At 44.1% G+C, this 24,586-nt stretch overlaps 1 protein-coding gene across 3 annotated transcripts in view; it reads left to right on the top strand.

The window, feature by feature from the left end:
- Window positions 1–24,586, top strand: part of PNPLA7 (patatin like phospholipase domain containing 7) — a 2,986,886-nt gene that overhangs the window by 137,181 nt on the left and 2,825,119 nt on the right. For all 3 annotated transcript variants that reach the window (XM_069609797.1, XM_069609798.1, XM_069609799.1), the window contains one exon: window positions 7,701–7,735. In XM_069609797.1, the coding sequence (XP_069465898.1) occupies window positions 7,703–7,735 (33 nt within the window). In that variant the 5' untranslated portion in view covers window positions 7,701–7,702. The remainder of the gene's footprint in view (window positions 1–7,700; window positions 7,736–24,586) is intronic.

The raw sequence follows: 24,586 nt of genomic DNA, 5'->3' as shown, positions 1-24,586 counted from the left end.
ATAATAATACATTTTCATATCAGCGTCTTCATGATTTCAGTACACTTGTTATAAAATCTGCATCAATCAGGCAGGGACCCTCAAAGATGAAATCCCCACATATACACGAGTCAGGCAAGGTTGTAACCTAGTTTCGACCCTTATTAATTTATATATGTGCGACATGGATACTATATGGAATCAGCTAATTACATTCCCTATAAGGATAGGTCATCTGCGTCTGCAGTGGCTAGCTTTCGCAGAAGTAGTGGAACTATGTTCCCTGCTGGCCTGCCCCTGCTACCCACAAACCCCATCACCATGCCCCTCCCACGCGCCATACAAACCCCCAAACAAACACACCTGCTGTTTATGGGAATATTCAGTGCTCTGCACTGAAGTGCAAGCTTCAATTTCTTCCTACACTTTTATTTTAAAACTAAACCATTCCAGAACGGTTTATTTTTAAAATAAAAGTGTAGGAACAGTGTAACTTAAAAATAAAAAGTATAGGAGCACCGCTCCCGACCGCTCCCGCCCACTTCGACCTCTGGCAGTGTGGTATAATTATCAGTGAAGATATTGATAATAAATTTACAATTTACTTTCAATGCATTAACGGTGCTTCATTGATGGAAATCCATGCAATTCATACATACTGTGAAATATAGGATGGAAAATACCACTGAGATAATATTATTTTTAAATGGACTGACAACCTTTTGCTAATATTGGAATTTGATACAATTCTTTGGTTATAATTACTGAAGACTGATGCAGATTTTTGAAGAGGAGAAAGACCAACCTTTAGAATTTTCCCTGCGCATCACATTGCTGCCCGGCATTTTCCTTTTCCACCTGACAACACAGTCTATACTTATTCTCTTGCACAGTTGAATTGCAGCATGCAGCACAACCAAGTGACGTTTAGCAGCAATACTCACTTTTTTCCTTTGATTTGGCGACCACCGTTCAGCAAAGCATCTTGCCATCTAGCCAAGTCAAGAAAGTAAGTAATTTTTGACTTGGAGTTCAGCTTCACAACTGTGACGAACCCAGGGTATTCGTCCCTTCTCCCGTAGGGGGTGCCACCCACTTTGAGGCTAGGGAGGGGAGGACGCTCAACCAAACCCTCCCGAGGGCAGGAGCTTACTGGCCGTGACTCCCCTTCAGGGGACAGGGGACAAGGACTCCCATTTCCATCGTGAACTCTGTAGTAACGAAGACCTCCGGTACTCTAGGTAAGTTCTTAGGGTCTTTATTATCCTTGTCCTGTAGTCCCATTAACAAGACACAGGGATGGTAGGGGACACAAGATCACAAGGGAAACACCGGGCTCACCCCCACACCCATCTTCTCTGCTCACAGCTTTCTCTCTGTCTGACCAACAGTCACCCAGCAGAACACTTCCACCACGACATTCCACTAGCAGATGACCTCACACACACTGCTACTCTGTAAGCCAGATTACTACACCTCTCTATCCCTAGGGAAACACAAAAGAATGACTAAGGTAACGTGACCAGCACCAAACCTTAAACATCCAACACAACACAGTACCAGAAATTCCTCTTCACAGCGGCCGCCTGTGCACAGAACCCCTGGCAACTTCAATTAATAGGATACAGGTACATAAGGGCAAATGTTAATATTGGATGTTCCAAGATTGGAAGCAAGTAAAATACAAAACTTTTTATAACCCTAAAGGGCGCGTTGTCCTGGATCTTTTTTCATGTCTTTGACATACCTGTATCACAGTTTATGACGGCTTTACCCTGGCTTACCGTCAATCCAGTGACCTGCGACGAAATATTATATATTGGCAGTAAGGGGTTATTTCTGTCCCCAGCCTATATCTAGTTACAAACAGCAATTTTTTTTTTAACCTAAAATAGGTAATGAGTCACCCAACCGACCAGCTGTACCAAGAAGCCTAGTTGTTTCTGATTTACCTTCAATTAATAGGAACCACACAAAAGGAAACCATTCACAAGGCAAACCGGACAAAGTAGAAAATGCCAACGGCGCGGTAACCGCACAACACAACTCACCCAAATCCCTCGGTTAACACCTCGAGGCCTCAAAAATAATAAACCGAGCATTTACGCCTGTCCTGAGCTGCCCCATAGGACCTAGGGCTGCCACCCCTAGCCACACTATTGTTAGATAACACTAACACAACTACCTAACCAAACTTACCCTCCAGCGCACTTAACACCTTCCACTCCGGTCTGCCACACCGAAGTATCAGAGCTGCCCCTCTGAGCACAAACCAACCGCCCCCTAAGGGAGCAACAACAAATGCCCAAAAGCAACCGAGGGACCCACGCAGCACAACCCTGACTGCAGTAAAAAGAAGAACCGCATCCACAATATTGCTCCACTACCACAAAACTGTTGGCCATTTCCCCCTTCTAACATTACACAATCTCTAAACTACCAGTGACAACCTGATTTACCAAACTCGGAATCAGAAGGTAAACTGGCAAAGTTAAAAACCCCAACCCATAGTGACCTACCTCGGCCCTTAGACCAAGCACTATGGACGACATGAAAAATTCAACACAACTCAGGCATAGCGACCAGACTGAAGCTAAAACAAGCACTATGAAACACACTGCAGCAAAACAACTGCCCTGAGAACAACACCCACGCGAGAAGTGACCTACCCTGATAACCATCAGGCACTAATGACCACAACACAACACCAATGCCAAAAGTGACCTACCCTGATAACCATCAGGCACTAATGACCACAACACCAACGCCAATAGTGACCTACCCTGATTACACATCAGGCACTAATGACCATAACACCACACCATAACCACCACATCAACTCCAATCACACACTCAGGGATAATGCGCAACTGGGACCAAAAACACCATAGCGACCTACCCTGGGACTAAACCAGGCACTATGAAACCACAGATAAACATTTCCTGAGATACACCACAAAACACAATGTCCTACCCCGGCACTAGACCAGGCACTACAAACAGAACACGGAATGAGAACAGGCAACCGAGCACTCTACACACACACATGGAAAGGAATCCAACCCATGACCAAAACACCATAGCGACCTACCCCAGTATCAAAACCGGCACCATGGAAAACAACAACTCCTACAGTCAAATAGCTCAACACGCACTCTCACACACAGACCTGGAGAACTGCTCCGGCACACATACCAAGCGTTAAGAACCCAACGCAGTCATAAAACATGTGACCACAGGTGCACCAAACTACTTGCATGCACCTATACACTACCTCAGACCCCGAACACTGATAACAAAAAACATGCAACAGTATGACATGTCGATAACATAGCATAATAACATGGAAGTTGATTGCAAACACCATGAAAACCACTGTTCAGAGCTGAAAATATTGCACAATACATGTGAAGAAATGAGGTACTGCCCCCCAGCATGCGAAATACGGCCCACATAAGCAATCCGGCATGAACTCCTGGGCACGAACAATGTCAATGTTGCATGAAAGTCAGTGTTCAAAGTGGCTGAGATCACACTAATGCAATTACTACCAGAACTGAGTTCAAAACCCCAGTCCAAAACTTCATGAGGTTAAGGTTACCCAGGAAAAACGTCTCACTCCTCAGATGAAACACAGCAATGTCACTAGTATTGAGAAATCAATTACACTACATCACCCACCCGGGAGAAGAACGGGGAAAACAACTAAACCCTCCCACAGGGTTCTATTCTCCCACGAAAGGCCACAACACTTGACGCCACAAAGAAAGGGACAACGGCCCTCAGGAACACTCCTCCTAACGTTATGCCCCGGGCCAAAATGGAACTGCTGGGGTCTATCCTTTAGGGATGGGCCACAACATGTACAGACTCACACTCACATACGGCCCAGACACTAACCTGACCATAGCTCATAGCCAAGAAACCCTTGCGCCAGGACCAGAAACGGCAAACATAACGGGCAAATGCTCCACGATGGCTTGCCTGGTTAGCAGTCATCCTCTATCAACCGCCAGTCCATGTTCCAATAGTACGCTCCCTCTGAAGCAAGTTCCTTCTTCCTCACGACCCCGAGAACGAAGCTTGCAACGCTGGAAGAAACGGTCCTTGCCACGTGACCAAGATCATTCTTCACCTTATGATCTCAAACAGCGTCATTTGTAAACATCCGGACGGCTGTGAACTGCAACACGCAGGAAGAAAAAACGTTCCCTGCGCACGTGACTCGATGGAGACACCTCAGCCAGGTGTGATATCACTAGATGCACAGAAGACACTGTCCCGTCAACATGAGCCGGAGAGCTGAATTTTACTCCTCAGGCACCGTAAACAGGCAGGCGCGTTGCACCACCAACAACGATCCTAACACGCCTGAACTCACCCACAACAGACGCTCAGCGGGAGTTATGGAAAACACCCCCCGACAGCCACGCCCCTCTCCGTCAGCAGCATCAGGAAAGGGGCCGCCTTCCCTCCCTTCCCTGTTAACAGAGAGCATGTTGCAAACGGGTTGGCGTCTGTTCCCGGCACTCAACACTGAATACGCCTCACCAGCAGCGTGCGCCGGACGAGTTGGTGCAAATCTGTGACAGATCCAAACCCTCCAGGACACCAGCCCACTGGAGCGCCGGCCAAAAGGTGACTTTGCAGGAGGGCCGCTCCCACTATACGGTCGTCTTCTTCTCGGCCTCGTAGACTCCAACAGGCCACATGGGTCTAAAACTGCCCCTCCAACACGTGAGGGTTACCAGGCACGGCCTCACATGGGGCAACAAACTTGATGCGATGGGCTAACAATACTCAGCCCAACTTGGGTGTGGGGGGACCTCACGGGGGGCAGTGTTCTAGGAGTGCTGCACCCCCCTCAGCAGCACCAATGAAGAGGCAATCCACCTACCATCCCATCCTCGTCGCCAAAGTAGTAACAAAGACCTCCGGTACTCAAGGTAAGTTCTTAGGGTCTTTATTGTCCTTGTCCTGTACTCCATCAACAAGACACGGGGATGGTAGGGGACACAAGATCACAAGGGAAACACCGGGCTTACCCCCACACCCATCTTCTCTGCTCACAGCTTTCTCTCTCTCTGACCAACCGTCACCCAGCAGAACACTTCCACCACAACATTCCACTAGCAGATGACCTCACACACACTGCTTCTCTGTAAGCCAGATTACTACAAACTCCCTATGCACGAGATATCATCTGCTTATATGGGAGAAAGTAATCTAGCTAATACTTCTATCTATTTACCTAAAGATAATAGTGACAAGGTCTCCATGTGTGTGACTCCAGATAATGAACTTTCTATCTGTTTGACGTGTGCTGAAAAGTGGAGCCGGTGGTAGCGTGGTGCAGCTGTACAGAGAGCTAAATGGCCAGTGAGCGGATAACTGGAGAAACCGATGTAGAGACAGGAATAGAGAAGCCGTCCTGCCTAGTGGCGGGACCACGCTGAGGCCGTGGTGGGCTCGGAGCCCGCAAACAAACGCTGAAACCAGAATCGAGTGGAGGAATGGATCCTCTACTCCGTGTGAGAGGATGAAGGCTGTCAGAGCCGGCAAGCCTACCGAAGAGGAGGCAACGACATTAACGTGTGGAGCAGACCGAGTACGGGAAAAGTTGCCCCATGAAGACGCCTTCCCTAGAGAGTGGACCCGACGTTGACAGAGGTAGCAGGGTGGCGCAGGGATGGAGGAGACGAGTGATATTAAAATAACTTAATAATGATGTGGGTTACGGGAGCCAGGGAAACTGAGAAACGCATGCTGGTGATGCCCAGCAATAATATCGTTTAAGAAGGAGCAACAGGGTCTGGAGGACCCCACAGAGGTACTGACTGGGACCGAACCAGGAGGGTTCAAAGTAGGGAATCTTAACGATATGTAAAATCATGTATGTGGTTGGAGAAGGGAAACAAGGATCCGCCATTAAAAGGAACCGCAAAGTTAAATATGTAGCAAGAATTACTACAACTCTTGAAGAGTGTGTGAGGAGAGGATTAACACACTTTGTTTTGAGAGATCTTTATGAACACCTTTTCTTTGGATGAATAAGAGAATTGTCTTTGGTGATTTTTGTTTTTTCATATGATTACTTTTCTTGGAACTAAGTGCTATATTCATCCAGAAACCTAATGAACATGGTCAGACAGAGCCTTAAGCCAGAAGCGTAGTGCTCTGGCTATTTAAGTTATCCTGTTGATATGATGGTAGTGCCAGATAGAAGATAGGATTTTGACGAAGGACTGACTTTTGGTTTTAGAGGACTGATGAGCACCCTTAAGTTTAGTTTCTTAGGTATGGAAAACACTCTTAGTGATAGGGAAAGTTAGGCCTTTTCTTTATTTTAGTCAATAAAGACCCTTGAAATGTCCTTCTTGAGTCAGACTTTCTTTTGGTTTGCCACACACCCCAGTTCAACGCAATGATCAAGAGTCACACCCCCCCCCCCCCCAGCTGAACTCGGTCAAGCAGATAAATTCCTCTACTGAAGGTCGATTATCAAGCTGAGCTTGAAAGATTACTGACCCTGGGTAAGCTTCACTGCTGCCATCATGTCTGTCTACCAAAAATCCATATTCCAAACTGCAGACATCAGAGCAAGGCACCAAGAGTGCAAATTGCCTTTAAGAAGCAAGACAATATAACCCTAGCTCTAATAGTGCTCAGCTGACTCCCATTTGAGCAAAGAATACCATTGGGCATGTTAGGCTAATCCACTTTGGAATACTCTGGGTAGATTCTGCAGGTCGGAAGTGAATCTTACCAAATGCCCTAAAACTGTCCTTTTCAGAAAGCCTTTTAGTGGCATGAGGTTTAGTAAAGACTCATTCTGTCCTCTTAATAAGAACCATACTCTCTTATTCAGTAAAGGATCACGTTCGGCTGAAACAGCATTCTCTCCCACTGCACCAAACCATCTTCCTATCAAAACATGTGAGGGCTGCTAGAGGAATAGTGGAGCTGCTTGCCTCCAAGAACTACGAGAGCTCAGAAGCAATTGTCAGAATGTATGTTTAAACAACTGTTATAGAAACGCCTGAAGTAAAATACATTGATAAAGGGAACCAAGAGTACACCTCCCAAAATGTGCTGGTAGATGTATGACCAGGACTGGGTACCTGATCTCTGCTTTCACATGGAGTCACATTTTCAACCTAACACTAAAGGTTAAGTGTGCTCCAGCCTTATTTATCAATTGTGTTAATTTTGAATGGGTTAAATCCGTCAAATCTATCATAGGTTAATTCATCTTTGTGCAAGTTCAGAAAGATTGCACCCTTCATGCTTAATGTAAGAGGGAGGCTCCACTGACACCCACAACTCGCTGTGATAGAATATAGGAAGTCTTAATTCCTGAAAATGCCACCTTGCTTCTGTTCGTTTGCAACATTTTCAAAATCTGTTAAGCCTCTCCAGAGATTTAAAATGTAGGTCACTGAGGATTCATAGTTCACAACATTTTTATAGTATAAAATGTATAAGGTTGATGGTCCCCTTCGTTTTATTTTATGCCTTCCTCCAATTTTGACCTTGTAGGGTGGTAATTTGCTTTGCCTTGCGTCCACACATGTAAACATCTTAAAAGTGTTTAGATGAGTATCTTTTAGGCAGCAATCTTGCGTGATACATCGACTGTTTATATTTACTTAACACAAACTTATTACAGGAATCCATTTTCCTTTCTCACTCTTTTACTTTTACGTTTCCTTCCCCTACAGATATGGCTGGAGATGAGGAAAGCGCCTGTCTTGAGGTACAGATTTCTATTTCCATATTTCATGGGTGTCTGTCAGTGTTAGCGAGATAAAACTGCTCTGTTTTCTAAAGTTACATAAATGTATTGCTTAGATCTCGTCATCCAGGTGATGTGTTTAATTCCTCCATCTATCTATGTATGTGTTTATGGCTTTCTCTTCAGTCGTATTTGTAATGCTAGCGTGCACTACACGCCGAGTTGTGCCCTGCTGTAAAGTCACAACAATCTAGAGTCATAGGCCCTGCTCAAGAATAAAATGGGAGGTCTTTCTTTCCATGCCAGATTTCTGGCGATTTGGGGAAGTGGGCAAAGACTGCACAGCTGGCAGCACCTTCAACTCTTAGACATAACGGAAAGGCTGATGTGTCGGTGCGCCAATCCCCCTGTTCCATCCATCCTTCCATCCATCCATCCCGATCTCCACAGCTCTGATGAGAACAGAGAAAAGACGTGTTCTAGCCTCACTTCGCATTGCTTTTCTCAGCCTGCCTTGCATATGCTCAGCCCTCTGGGGACCGTGGTATTCCTGGGCACGTTTGTTACTGGTGGAAGCAGGACCTAGATATTTGAATGAGTGCGGAAGATGCCACAGGAGAGAAGTCGTGAAGGTGAGGAGTGGTGGGAGGGGGCTGGGGTAGGTGCTAGCCAGGAATTAAAAATAAATATATTTCAGACGGTTATTGTTGTTCTGGCAGAAGCCTCCCTATTTCATATTTAAAGCGGAAACGGTGAGACTGTAAGCTAGGTGGCATTGCAGCAGGCCAGACAGCTGATTTGATTGTTTTCTGGTCGAGGCTATTTTGTGCACGGGTTCCTCATTTCTCCAACCTTCACTTTTGACCTACTGATCTGTGGGGATACATTGGAATGGGGGTAGGAAAACTGATGGGGAACACAACAAAGAACCCTATCGAGGCTATTTTGTGCACGGGTTCCTCATTTCTCCAACCTTCACTTTTGACCTACTGATCTGTGGGGATACATTGGAATGGGGGTAGGAAAACTGATGGGGAACACAACAAAGAGCCCTAATTTCTCTCTCTCTTGCTCTGAAAAACTTTAAAGTACAGTTAAGTTGACCAGATTTAGCGCAACAAAACCCTTGAAGTTCAGCAGATGTGGTTAGTCATGACAAGCTTAACTCGGGGCGCTCCCATTGATGTCCCCCATAATGACATTTTGTATGTTATTCTGACTCCCTTCTCTTGTATGTATGTGCTCATGGGCTTTGCAACAGAAACGCAATGAGTTAAGCTGATCATGACTCCCCACATCCGGTGAATTTCAAGAATTTTGTTGCTTTATATCTGGTCAACTTCACTGCACTTTAACGTTTTAAGGCCATGACCCGGACAATCTGACTACTGGCCATGACCATGAGGGACTAGCAATGGGGTTAAAGTGGGCATGGCCACCAGGCATTGGCGATGTGGTAACGTTTTTCGAAATTGGGATCGGTTTCAATGGGAAGAAAATTACCTTTGGTGACTGAGGTATAGCCTGTGGCCATGGGCAGTGGCCAGATTGTGCGAGTCATGGCCAAAGACCATGACGATGAGGGACTAGCAATGGGGTTAAAGTGGGCATGGCCACCAGGGACAGGCTATGTGGTAACGTTTTACCAGAATCGTGATAGGTTTGAATGGGAAAATAATTCTGCTTGTGGCTACAGCCGAAGTGTTGGACAGGATTGCAGCAAAAATTTGCGAGGAGTATTAGCAAGGACCTGAAAGCATGGTTTTGCAAATCTGTCCTGCGTTCTATTTTATTGAAAGTGTCAAAATGTAAGTACAAAAAATATTGATATAACTTTGGTGCCTGGGCAATGGGCCTGGCCCTGAGCAAAGAAAAATGTGTACTCTTATTCTGAAAGCATGCTTTTGCAAATCGCTCCTGTGTTTTTACCTTTTTGAAAGTGTCGAAATGTAAGTACAAAAAATATTGATATAACTTTACTGCTGTGGCCAGTGTGCCTGGCCCTCGGCAAGGACAAATGTCTACTCTGATTTGCCTATTGGGGTATGCGGCATGGCCAAAGCCCATGACCCATGGATTGTGGAGACTGGCTATGCATGCTATGAGCACTGGCCATTGGTCACATTATGATGGAATAATGGACACTGAACTAGGATGCTGTGTAGGTGCATTGGATAACAGGGGTGGTTTAGTGGGGCTGGAGTCATGATTGATTCTCATGCCCTAGGCAATTGAACAATGACTCGCATCCGCATCAAGCACTGCTAATAATGACACACATGAGTATGCGTTGCAAAACATAGTTTGTTAAAGGAGGTTTATAGTTTTTCATATATGTTGAAAGAGGAATTATTAATAACGTATATACAGTAGTGTAACATGAAAGAGTTTAACTTATAAAAACCTATTTCATTCACAGAATAAACTTTGTTAAAGGGATGTTACGGTTAAGATGTACCCCACCCTTGGGACTTCTTTGCCACAGCAGTTCCCATGAGCACTTTCCCCACCCGTACTGCCCCTTTTATTTATGCACTTCTCTCACTGCACAATGCTCACTGAACAATGCATATGTGCATTTGTAGGAGCGCTATGTACAAGTATAGGAAATGCAGATGCAAAGCATTTATAGAACATTGTTAGGTGGCAGTTGGTGTGTGGAAGTTTAATATGTTGATAGGCTATATGTAGATTTTTTTAAACTGATTGGTGGATATATGTGTGAATGGTTTAAAGCAGACAATGAGGGAGTATTACAAACATAACAGTAAAACGAGTAGAAGGGCTCTGTTGTGTGATGGTGTGTATGTGCAATCCTGGTTTTGTAATAATGCATGGGCTAGACAGGGGAATGCGGAGACTGTGGATGGTCCTAACGGGCAATGGATTATTGTCTTTATTGTATACTAGAGAGAAGAATTTCAGACAGAAAATTGTTTCTGTGCTTTTTTGGTTTTCTCTAGTATACAATTGTCCATTATTCCCATTAGCATAGTAGAACGTGCTAATGGGAGTGTTGAAGAATCTTATTGATTGTAACTACATAATTGTAACACAGCCATCACGTCCAATACTAGCCTCCATTGGACAGACCACAACTTTCTCCAATTTGACCTCCCAGTCTCAATAAGCACTAAAATGCCTACCACAGCACTGGCTACCTTAACTAGAAGTGCCCAAAAACTCACTGCGGACAACGTCAGTGCACACCTTAATCTGCCATGCCTAGCGCCCCCGTTCTCCTCAGACCCTAACTTCCTCGCTGAAATATTCAAAGACACCATTACCATGGCTGTCAACGCAGTTGCCCCACTGGAGAACAAAAAAGAGAAAAAATCCTTCCACTCCAATGCCTGGTTCACAGAGGAACTCCAGACCCTGCACAAAGACAAACGCCTGGCGCTCAAAAATTGGCAATGCAATCCCTGTGAATCCACAAAAGAAAACTTCAAATCCATAGCCAAAAAATACAAAGAAGCCATCTTCATTGCTAAATCTGATGCCTTCAACCACCGTATCTCCGCTGCCAACTCCCACTCAAAAGAACTCTTCAGTATCTTTAAAGAATTAACTGTACCACCCACATGCCCTGACGAAATCGTCAAAGACGAAGCATGGTGCACAGGCATACAATCAGCCATGCTTGCAAAAATAAACCTCCTCCAAAACAAGATATCTCACCACTACAAAACGCTACCTAAGCAAAGCCCTCATGTACAGACACAACCTAATGTAAAAATAAGCAACATGCCTAAATTCGCATTCACCGAGGTCTCCGAAGCCGATGTCATTGGCATCCTCAGACACCTCAAACCTTCACAATGTAAAGGTGATGTGTGCCCCCCAACAATCATCAAGGACTGCGCAGTACCGCTCGCCCCTCTTCTCGCGGCATTCATTAATGCCTCATTCAAAACAGGCATAGTCCCAGACAGTCTTAAAGAGGCTTGGGTGTGCCCTCTTTTAAAATAAACAATGCTAGACCCCACCAACCCCAATAACTACTGACCCATAACAACAGTTCCATTCCTTCTGAAAATACTGGACAAGGCCGCCCACAAACAGATTCAATTATACCTAGAATCGAACGCGATCCTAGGAAAAAGACAATCTGGGTTCCGCAAGGGACACGGAACTGAAACCGCCCTTCTAGACCTAAAAAACGAAATCACCAACATCCTAGACAAAGGCAAGCCCGCTCTCCTCCTTCTCCTTGACCTTTCAGCAGCGTTTGATCTGGTAGATCACACCACTCTTACCAGTCACCTGACACATGCAGCGCACTTCTCCAAGGACGCAGCGTCCTGGGTGACCTCTTTCCTAGAGGGCAGAGCTGTGAAAGTGTTCTCTAACACAGCTCACGCAGCACCCACCATCATCCACTGCGGTGTCCCACAAGGCTCATGCACTGCCCCCACGCTATATAATCTTTTTACAAAGCCTCTCTTTGATAAGCTGGACGCACTTGGGATCACATACACAAATTACGCTGATGACACTCAGGTTCTCCTTCCCCTGACGGGGCATTATCATCAAGACGCCACTACCCTACAGCAAATCTACGCCACCATAAAAGCGTGGATGGCTACTAATGGCCTCTGCCTAAACGGGGACAAGACCGAAATCCTCATTCTAGGCCAGAAATCTACACTCTCCAACCTCAACCCACCGTACATAAATTTCAACATAGATAACTGTGTCATCCCTGTATTATCTTCAGTCAGAACTCTGGGGGTTCACATAGACGCTACCCTATCTATGGACAAACAAGTTAGCGCCATAGTCGCAGCCTCCGCACTGAATACTAAACTCATCAACGCAATAAAACCATTCCTAACTAAGGATAACTGCCTCTCCATCGCTAGAGCTACCATAGGAGCCAAACTAGATTATTGTAATGCACTCCTAGCCGGCACTTAAAAAAAAACCTATCTAGGCTCAAAACAATGCTCTTAGGGCAGCCCTCAGCATTCCAAAAAGAGACCACATCACACAAGCCAGGAAGACAGCTCACTGGCTCCCAGTTAAGGACTGCATCTCCTTCAAAATTCTCACTACCACGCATAAATGCATCAACCTCTCAGCACCCTCATACCTATCAGACACCATTTGCAGAACTCAATCCACCAGACCGACCAGACTACAATACACCAATCAACTAATGATACCACGCATCAATAGGACTAAAGCAGGAGGTATAGGCTTCCCCTTAATCGCACCTAAGCTTTGGAACCCTCTCCCCACTGACATCAGAGCGAAAACATCTCTCTTCTCCTTCCGCAAAAAACTCAAAACTGCCCTCTTCAACTAACCATGCTCTCCTAATTACCTGTTTTTCTATGTATGTATGTAACAAAAGTATAATATCGTCCAATGTAACTACAGCGGACTTTAATTATCTGTAACTAAGTATAAGCAACACTGTAACAAGCGCCACGATGCCTCCGGTCTGCCTTGCGCTCAACAAATGCAAATAAATACATAAATAAATAAATAAACTACTTCACCGAAAAATGTAAAGTAGATGGAGTCTATAAGCTTATTTATTTTAGTTCTATTTTTTAACTGTGAAAGGTGGTTGCTAAAAGAACCATTTTAATGTTTTTTTTTTTTTTTACAGGAGAGGCCAGAAAGTAAGGTGGGGAGGGAAATGAGGCAATGGGCACCAACCACAGATATGCAGGGGCAGTTGGACATGGGATGATGTTGTGCGTGTGTTAAATGTAAGGTAGGGGGCTGTGTCTCTCATGCTCCTGGATTACAGCTTCAAAAGCACTTCGAAATTGCTCCCCCCTGCAGAGTGGTGTGTTGCAGTATATACAGAGTACTGTTGTTTTCAAAAGATTGTTATTGGATAATGAGTAACAATAGGTGTAGGAGCTGAGCAAGGGTAGATTTTGAGCTTTAAAGTTGCTAGATCAGCTGAAAATGCAGTTCTAAACTGTTTGCGAAGCATGGACCCATTTGCGAAGTACGGACGCCTTCGCGGACATGTCATCATGGCGCACATGGTCACGTGACACTGTCCAAAAAGCCTGCGATGACGCCAAATGTTCGCAAACGTCTGCGAACAAAATAAAACGTGGAAAGAGTTGAAAAATGTGAATAGAAGTGTTAAAAATGATGCTAGAAGGTGGTGAATGGCTGAGTTTTAAGGTGAAATGCTGCTATATTGGGGGTAAGTATGATATTAGGAAGTTGTAGCAAATTAGTGTGCACTGGTAAAAATCCATGAAATTCAGAGAAAAAGCTAAGCAACCATAACTCGTGCCACCACCGTGCACTGATAAGACTAACACCCAAGGCATCAAAGATGACCTCACATATGAAATTTATTTTGATGAAAAGCCCCTACAAGGGGGGTTGTGTTTATAGTGTTGGTACTATGTTGTCGGGGGAGATTGGGAGACCTATCATGAACTGCTTAATGTATTAAAGAATTTACTCATCTAAACAAAATATTTTATTGGAGTGTTGTTGATACAGGAACCTAATCATACATGCAGATAGGCAATGGCTGCAGCATCCACCATAGAACTACAATATGTTTAATTTGGTAAATTTGGATAGTAAAATAATGAACGCTAACTTATTGGAGTTTTCAGTAATGTTAAACATGGAATAAATAGCTAACAATTCAAGACTTACTACACATTTGTGTTAATACAAACAATACATATTAAAACCCACAATGCATACAGATCAGAGCCACATACAGGGAAACTAAAGTAAGGAAGAAACAAACAAACATCACCAGAATATGTCAATAGCATTAAAGTTCATTTTCATGTATACCAATGAATTGTGTGTTTGACAGGGAACAGATGCTTCTAGAAATGAGCAAAAGCAAGGAGGAAGCTAATGAAAAGGATACTGTTAGATTAATTAGCCCCTTCTCCAAAAAGCTGATCAATTATGATCCATTTTGTACAGACATTGGCCGATCTTACAGGCAGATAAAGATCTAGCGAGATGTCTAGCACCCAATCCTAAAATGACATTTTCCAAAGCTAATTCCATCAAGGAATTCATAGCACCCATTGATTCCTTTAAGAACAGAGGCCCGAATTGGATGAGAGCTCAGAAGGGGTTTCAAAAATGTCTTAAATGTAAAATCTGCAATCAGGCCCTAACGGGCAATGTGATTAGATATGGTCCAGATAGGAGACAGATCTGGGAGATAAAGGAGTTGGTGACGTGCACCACAAGATTTGTGGTGTATGGAATATTATGTCCCTGTGATCATATGTATATTGGATCTAGCATTTGTCCCCTGAAAATAAGAATACTACAGGTCTATAGAGCCATCAAGAACAAAGACGCTACCATTTTGAAGAGAAACATTGCAGTGATGCGTCCCTGTTAAGATACACTGCTTTGGCCCATATTCCTGAACATCGAAGAAAAGGGAATAGGGAAATACGTCTCAGACATTTGGAGTTTGTTGATCATCAGATTCAATACCCAGAAGCCGAGAGACCATAACACAGGAGAAGAGCTGGCAGTACATTTGATGGACAACTAAGGCAAACTATCCACTTGAGCGATTGAGCAAAGTCTAGAGGTCCCTATCTAGTGCGATATCTCCACATTGATAGCAACCTTCACTCGACTTACCTATGAGTTGGGTGCTTGCATAAAGATCTTTGGCCACTGTGGTGATAGCTAAACACTGGGTGAGCCAGGTGGTAGCCCACTGGGGCGATAATACTTCTGGCACTAGAATAGCATGTTACGTGGTGGTAGTTTGGCTTATTTAGCCTCTTGAGACACCTGAGGGAGAGTTACCTGCATTATCTTCACACTTGTGACATATACTGAAATCTGTGTTAATTACAGTTGTCTAAAAGATGTAACATTTATCCAGGCCTTTATAAAATTAGCATTGTTTTGTTGTTCCTTGCATCACTTACATCATACAATTAAGATATTATATCCATTATTTGACCGTGAGAAGGGTCAGGATACTCAGATCCAGACATCATTGAATGACTGGGAGTGTCAGAAACTCAAGATGGCTTCCTTTTTAGCATCTTGAAATGTGTGGTCACATGATCACAAAGTTATTTAGTCACATGATGCTAGTGTGACCTTTAGGAACACTATAAAATGGAGCCTGCACACAGAGATTGTAAAACTGCACCTGAGGAAGCCTTGAGTGAGGCTTGGAACGCATGGTGACTTCAGGAGTGCTTAGTCCCAGCTCTGTTAGTTCCCAGTAAGTCCATGTCTGTAACTAGGGAATTTTTAGACTGTTAATTGAATAAAATGTGAAATATTTTAAACATAGCGCAGATCGAGTGCCCTGTTTTTTTTGTGTTTCAAATACTTACCTGATCTGATTATTAACAGTCTAGGTGGGTTTTGGCACTTTGTGCGTTGATATATAGTAGAGTACATAACCCGTCTGATTTGATTTAATTTGTATTCATGCACACTTTGCCCCAAAAGGCATTTGAGAGAATGAGAGAAACATGCAATACAGAGGTTTTTTTAAAATGTTCATCCAAAAATAATTTTTGAAAAGGACATGCATTTCAAATTTGGCTCTGAGGCTGGAACTGAGGAACTGTAATTGACTGCACTGCCTGAGAAAGACTTGCAAGGTGGATGATCACTGGAAATTTGGTAGCTCCATATAGAATTGGTTCCAGATCCTTGGGTCTGGTCAGCCAGCTTTGTGTATTAGCTCCCTGGAACATGACCCTGCCATTGGAAGGAAGCACCTGAAGTTGATTTAAATCAATTATTTTGTGCGCACATTTTGTGTCTCCAGCACCCACCCTGACAGCAGCCTGACTAAATGCCCTACCTGAGTGGGTGGATGAGCTAAAAGAATAATTTAGGGTCCAGAAATACTGATTGGATAGCCAAGTCTACTAAATGTCACCTTTTCTAAGGGATATCCATCCAAGGAAGAAATAATGAGACATCCATGAGATTTAACAGTGGAATCTACAGCAAGGGTGCACCTGAGGAAGTGAGAGTAAGATAAAATCAGTTTTAAATGCATAGAATGGAGGAAAGTGCAACACCATCCACACCCTTTATCTTCTAAAGGCAGCATTTAAGGACATGGATGTCCTGATGTGAGAAACAAAAAGATATGTACAACTAGGTTTTTTGTGTGTATCGGCACATGGGGAATCATCACAGATCTGTCCGACATGTCAGACACCCATTCCACCTTCTCAATTGATAAAAAATGCTGTACATGCTTACCTCAATAATGCATCTTCTTCCCTCGTGTAAGTTTCCACACACTTTTGTGTGGCCAGCAACAACACCCTTTACACAATAGACACAACTGCTATTTCTCTCCACTATGAACCACAGGCTCTATATAACACACTTCCTGGATAGTGCAGATGCAGACCTGAATCTAGTTTTTCCCTCGATGAACCTACTCTCCACCTTGCCACAGAGGAGCATTGCACAGAGAGCAGCTGGCTCGCCACAGATTCCTGTGCCATACAGGCAAAGATATAAAGCTGCACAGAGGCAGGTCCTCTACCTTGCCAAAAAAGGCCACCCAGTGTGTTTGAGCCTCGGTGGGCCAGGACAGCCTGACAGGTGGACATGATTACCTGTTTAGAACTAATTAGCCAGTCAAAAGGGCTCCAAGAAAGTGTGAACGGAGATCTCCACTTCCAAACCTGGTTCAGAAAATGTAAGCACAATAAACACTATTAAAGCCTCAATAAGACATCCCCCTGTGTCAGCTGCAAGGTTGTTATTGGCTACGAAATCATCACACAAAAGAGAACCCACTTACCATAGAGGGATGCGCTCTCCAGATTCCTGTGGCCCATCCACCTGCATGAGTTGGAAGGCCAGAGGGCTTGAAAGGAGGGGAACAGCTGCAGCTTGCTAGAGACCCCCCACAAGAATGTAAGGCTTGTTTGAATCATACAATATAATGCAAACATCTGTGCTATATCATTTAGCACAGATTATTAGTGAGGCAATCTTATTCCAACAATAATAGGCTGCATTTAAAGTGGATGCCACCTCAGTCATAAATGTAAACCTTATAGTCTGCATTTCTGGGTTGGAATGGCTCATAGCAGGCATGGGCGTATTGTAGCCCTTTAACAAGGTTTATGCACATTTAAGTGTTGATATAGCCCGCAAATACAAGCAGGACTACATATTCACTTTTCACTACAAGTAACATGTTTGTGCACTAGCTCAAGGCTCTGAGATTGAGTTTGGTGTTCAATCAAGAAATATTAGTGTAAGACAAAACACTATCATATGGCTACATACATTGAAATACTCGGAGAAAAAGTTCCTTTTTACTTCCACAACACTACTTTCAAGATGCAGTGGGACCAGCAGAGAAGCAAGCGTAGCTGTAAGGCGAGCAGAGGAAGATGTGAGGTACAAGCAGCAGAGGAGGACGGACTGCAGCCGTCCTCAGATGTGGGGCAAAACAACTGCAGGGCATAAAGGAGTAGTCTGAGAAACCTGAAGGTGTCTTCCTGACTAGTCCCCGGGGGTATGTCATCCAGGTGGCCAGGACACAGCCATCGCTATTGGATCCAGTTCCTATGGGTGGAGCAGTGAGGGAGGATCACTTGGATGGGGGGTCCTCCGGGAGTGGAAGTGAGGCACTGATGGATGAGATACGGTATCCCCCTTCTTATGACCCCTTTTCCCCAACCTAGAATACACACACACTTTACTCCTCCCCCCCTTTTCCGACGCGAACAATTTCACATATTACAAAGGACGACATACTAAAACTTTAGCCATTTACCTGACATGTCACAACACCAGGGTCAGGCAAAGTCAGGCAATTGACCAGAACCACACACACCTGATGGCCCTTTCCCTTCCCCACAGGGATAAAAGGTGGAGCACAAGAGTGCAATGCAAGCAAGGCAGACCGCTTGACGTGAGAGCTAACTCCGCACGCCAGTTCATGAGGAGGAGAAAGATGGTACAAACCGAGAGGGTGATAAGGAGAGAAGCAACCTTGCCCTTTCTGACCAAGCCCTGGGAAACCTCCGCAGAAGGAATCGTAAGACCATGAACAATAGTCAGCGTGTGTTGCAGCAGATTTCAAGGGTACGCGAGACCCATCTCCGCTGATAACCAAGCTGGGGAGAGACGCTTGTCTCTGTGGTACCAACCTTGACTCCAAACAGAAAGAAAGCCAAGCGGTTCATCACAGCCGGTGAGTGGAGGGAAGAGTCGATAAGAAATGAACTGTGTTGAACGAAACTGTGAACTGTGAAAGCATAAACATAGCCAAAGAATATGAAAAAGCCATCATCGCAGCCAAGAGCAACTCTTTCAATACAAGGATAGCTAACGCTAAATCAGGGTCCAAAGAAATCTTGTCTATTTTCAGAGAATTGATATGAACAGCACCAGCTCCAAACTCTACTCCTAAAAATGCAGAATGGTTTAATAGTATCCAGTCTGCCATGCTTGACAAACTTAACCTACTTCAAAGCAAGATTATTGCCCATCAACAGGCTTTTAGCAAACATATCGATGACTTCCACTGCAGGACCTCCCACGAATCCCCTCAATTTTCCTTCAAAAAAATGAACGTACAGGAAGTCATTGCCCTAGTCAAAACTATTAAGCCATCCAACTGTAAAGAGGACGTCTGTCCTGCACAGCTCATCAAAGACTGTGCTCCCATTCTTGACAGCTTTCATCAACGCCTCCTTTTCTACAGGGCTTGTCCCATCATGTCTTAAGGAAGCCTTGCTACGCCAGCTCCTGTAGAAACCAACCATCACTTGACCCTACCGCCCCTTGGAATTATAGACCCATCGCCACGGTTCCTTTGCTTTTAAAAGTACTAGGCTGATTATCTTCAGGTCCAAAACTTCCTGGAGACCAATAATCTCCTTGGTCTATGCCAGTCAGGCTTCCGCCCAAAATATGGGACGGAAACTACGCTCTTAGACATTAAAAATCAAATTGTTGACCTCAGAGATGCTGGCAAACCAGCTCTCCTCTTACTTCTCAACCTATCGGCAGCATTTGATCTGGTCGATCATAGCACCCTTCGCCGTCTCCCATCATCCTCAGCTAAGTTCTCCTCCAAGGCCACTGAATGGATTGCCTCATTTCTCCAGGGCAGAGCCATGAACGTTTTTTCGGACCAAGCATGCGCCAACCCAGATGTTATCAAATGCAGCGTTTTGCAAGGCTCCTGCATCTCTCCCACCCTTTACAACCTTTTCATGAAGCCCCTATTCAAGTATTTGGATGAGCTAGGTATATCATATACCAACTACGCGGATGATACGCAGGTGCTCATTCCCCTCACCGGCAACTACGACGCTGACTTGGAGCAACTAAACTCCATTTACTCCAAAATTCAAACATGGATGGCAGAAAATTGGCTTTGCCTCAATGGGGAAAAAAACAGAACTGCTTCTCATTGGGGCCCCGGCAACCCTTAAGAAACTAGACAAAAGATACAACTCCTTCTCCATTGACAGGACGCCTATCCGGGTGCTGCAGGCGGTAAAAGCATTAGGGGTTTACTTGGACTTTAATCTCACCATGAACAGACAAGTTAATGCAATTGCATCCGCAGTGTCATATCATGCCAAATTAATCAATGCAGCTAGACCCTTCCTGTCCAAAGAGAACTGCCTTACTATATAGCAAGGGCTATAATTGGATCAAGGCTAGATTACTGCAATGCCCTCCTGACTAGCATCTCTGGCAAAAAAATCAGAAAACTTCAGACCATACAGAATAACGTCCTCTGTGCGGCCACTGGCATATCTAAAGGGGAACATATCTCTGCCACCGGGAAACAAGTCCACTGGCTTCCCATCAGAGAACGCATCACATTCAAAATTCCCGCCATCTCACAAAAATGTCTCAACAACAAGGCACCCCTGTATCTTGCCCGGAGATTTGCTAAATCTCTGACAGGCCTACTAGAATGGCCTACTCTAATATGGACACTGTTCCCAAAATCTCTGGGTGTTGTGCAGGTGGCTCAAGCTTCCCCTTCATTGCTGCCTCTCAATGGAACTCGTCCCACAAACATAAGGAGCATGGAGTCACACACAGCCTTCAGGAAAGCCATCAAAACCTGGCTTTTTGTGTAAACGGCCCCTGTTGTGGTTGGCCGCCTGTCCACTTCAACTGGCGTGCTTGTGCAGCTACATTACTGTGTATGTTGTGCGTTGTTTTTCTTGTACTTCTGTAACTGTTCTCATGCTCACTATGACATGCTTGCTCTCTGTAACCCCCGAGCGATCCTCCATGAAACTGTAACTAAGTAATTTGCTTGCAACAGCGCCTCGATGCCTATGGGCTGCAGGGCGCTTTACAAATTCTGAAAAAAATAAAAAAAAAAAAAATAAAGAGCTATTGATGCTAAAGGGGGGAAACCAGCAACAAAGAAGTCAGGCATCACGTGGGTGCTCACTCAGGAAAACTCTGGGCGATTACCCGATTGTTAAAACTACCAGTACCAGAAGGCCTTGGGAAAGGTAAGAAAAAGGGTCAAAGTGGTCATACAGGGGTCTTGTAAAATCCTATTTACAGTCGAAAGTCTTTGACCAACAGATGATTGTGAAGCTAAGGGAAGTGAATCCTGAATCGTAAGAGTTGAATGGGAAAGGCACGATTGGCAAGAGTGAAACCGAAAGAGGGATACCGATAAAGAGGGGGCGAAGTCTAAAGTCCCCCTAGACAGTGTGTTGACAAGAGTGAACCCGGCCTAGGGATGTCCACAGTGAACTGTTCAAAAGCACATTAAGAGTCATAAAATATCACAGAAGAGATTGTTACACCTTTGTTTTGATACTTTGAACCTGTCAGGCCCTCGAAAGCAAGAAAGCATAGCTATCTGTCCTGTTATCAGTAAGGAACTTTCTAGGGATCTGTGCCCGGAAGAGGGGGATCCAAGGGTGAAAGGCATCACCCAGCGTGCAAGCAGAAAATTACTTTTGTTTATTATTCTGAATACATCAGGCCCATGGCGGCAAGAGACTTTTTGTAGAAAAGATACTTAACCACCGAAGGCCCTGATTGCTGAGAGCGGAACTGTTGGCTTGTGCTGGGAAAGCTTGAGCGTGTGCTTTGCCCCAGAATCCTACCTTATAATACACAAAATGCAATACGGTAGCTAGGAACTGGACGCATGCACAAGGTTGCTTAGCAACGACAAGGAACATTAACTCTCTTGCAGAGATGCTGGTTTCACAGAATGGCGTCCTGCAGCTGTTTAGAAGTCTTACACAAGGTGAGGTTGTCAAACAACATAGCCCCACACGGTTTTCGTCAGATATGACATGCGAGAAGAGCATTTTGACATAGTGCCTTTAATTTCATTGTAGATATACGTAATGGCACGTACAATAGAAGCCACACGATAAGGTTATTACAGATTTCGGTTCACGCCGTTCTGCAATTAATAGCCACTTTCACTGCATATGACCAAACAATCAGGTACAATAATGCTTGAAATAGGCAGCATTAATATTAGATCAACCGAAGTGAGATATGATTAAGTACTAACATTCATTGTTTCCTGTTCTTTCACTACTATAACCCGCTTGACCTATGGTATGTGTGATTCATTATCATTTTTTTTTATTTTACTGTTATCCGTACGATGAGTTGCTAATTTGAAAATGTACCGTTTTGCTATGTTTTGTTCTTTTTTTCACAAATTCATATATTGATGGTGTTAATTAACTGATGATATGTACATGACGGATTTGTTTACATTAACTGTAATTAGTGCCTTTTAGCCCACAATCATAATGGCACTGAACAGTCGGGCAACTTCAAGCCTCTGCATTCAAATTTGAAAAGATGGCTACACAGTTGATACTCTCTGTCAATTGATTTCAACTAACCATTTGATCAAAACGTTTGATTTAACAGTTTGAATTGCAACTCCATACGAGAGCTAAATGCGAGCACACCTAGAATCGGATTAGTTTCTGATTCTTTCTTCTCAGAGTTTGTTTCCAAATGCCACCACGTTTCCACAGTCTAAGCAGAAAGCTAGCATCTCCTCTACGCTCACCAATCGGACTCATTCTTGTTTGAGCATGCAATAAGCAGGGTGCAAAATGCTCTCTCACCACTAGCCATTGGCTAGTAATAGTTGACTCTTGGCAAGAAAGAAATGTTGTGCGTGTGTATGTATAGAATGCAGGGTACGAGTTACTTTTTTGTGGCTGGCTAGTAGCTTGCAAATTCAATGTTTGCTCCAGGCAATACGCACATACCAGACCAGAACTTAATCCAATCAAAAAGAATTCGGCTATCATGAGCATTTCATACAACCTTCACCCATTGATAACGTATTGGTAAATTGTCAACTGTTCACATTGGTCAATTGTTCAACAGAGCTACCAAACTGCAAAAAGATATATATTTTTTTACTTTGTTACCCTTAAACAGCCCATTAAAAGCATAGTTATTTTGGTAATCACAAGCTTGTCTGTTTCAAATAGAGAGCAGCACATACATTCTGTTTTCTCTTACGGCTTACGCCCCTTAGTAGCACACTGACTCCTTGCTGAATCGATTATCAACGTCCAAGTTACCTACACCATACAATAGGCATTTTGAAGTAAGAATTCAGGCTGTCTTTAAACACTCATCCTCCTGTCCCATACCAATATCAAGAAATAAAGGGGAGTTCTATTGCGAAGTTATCCTTCATTTCACCCTCGCATGAATCTACCCAATCCTCTTATTTATCCAAATAGTTTATCTAAATAAAAATGGAAGCAGTGTTTAAATGTGTAGACACATCAGTTTCATTCGTTCCATGGATTCTCTTCGTTTCCAGGTTCCCCGTTTTAGACTCACTAGAATGGAGGTTCGGGACTTTTCGGTTGCCACTGTTCAACTGTGGAATGCTCTTCCCTTCAGTCTACGGGCCACAGTAAATCACGCAGTCTCCTCTTTTTTGAATATTTTACTTTGATCTGTTCTTGGTGAACCTCTTTTGTGCTGGGTTTCTAGCACCAAGATGCCCTATGGGTGAATGTTCTACGCTTTATAAATCTATAACATAACATAACCTGAATATCCCTTGACCCTTCACTACCCACCAATGTAGCACATACACCAATTACTTTTTTCTTTGAACATATCCCAAATTTCACATAACTGTGCATGCCTCACCCTTAGCAAGCAACTCCGGGAAAGGGGTTGGTGGCTGGGAAGGAGAAACTGTGATAAAAAAAAAATCTAACTTATGTTGAGAGCTCCATAAATAACAGCTCCCAACTATGTGTCCCACGGTTCAAACTCACAAGGGCAGTGGGGAGTAGCTTTCAGGTCTTAGCCCCAAAAACCTGGAACTCCCTCCCAGCGACTTTGAGAAACGAGCCATCACACCCAAGATTAAAAAAAATCCTAAAAACCTGGCTTTTCAATAAATACTAGGACATGACGATTTGCACCACCAGGGCCAGCAACATAGTTCCATTTCCTGTCCCTCCCCCTCTGCAGATCAGACAATTGTGCTGAAAACGATCTGCAACTAGACTTCTGCCCGTCCCCTAAAATCTAATGTGTTATTCCTTAACCCCAGCATGTATTGTATTATCTGTCCTTGTTTGTGCAACAATTCTTTCACTGTAACCAGAGCTGTAAGCTTTCTGTAACCTACGACGTGATACCCCTGGGTTTGGGCGTATAACAAATGCAATAAATAAATAAATAAAAATACAGTCCCAAACACATTCCAGGTGACTGCAGCGGTACACAATCAACCAAGCAAGACATGAGGTTCATCTCACACCCGCTTCTCCATAAACGGAGTCACATACTGTTTAATCTAAGTTCCACAGTCTCTAATACTCCGGTTATTAGGCAGCGTGTAAACCATCTCCCTTCACTGTCGGCATAGCA

Source organism: Ambystoma mexicanum, chromosome 8 (assembly GCF_040938575.1).
Source record: "Ambystoma mexicanum isolate Mex_15411 chromosome 8, UKY_AmexF1_1, whole genome shotgun sequence".
Lineage (NCBI taxonomy): Eukaryota > Metazoa > Chordata > Amphibia > Caudata > Ambystomatidae > Ambystoma > Ambystoma mexicanum.
This window is presented reverse-complemented; position numbering and strand designations above follow the sequence as displayed.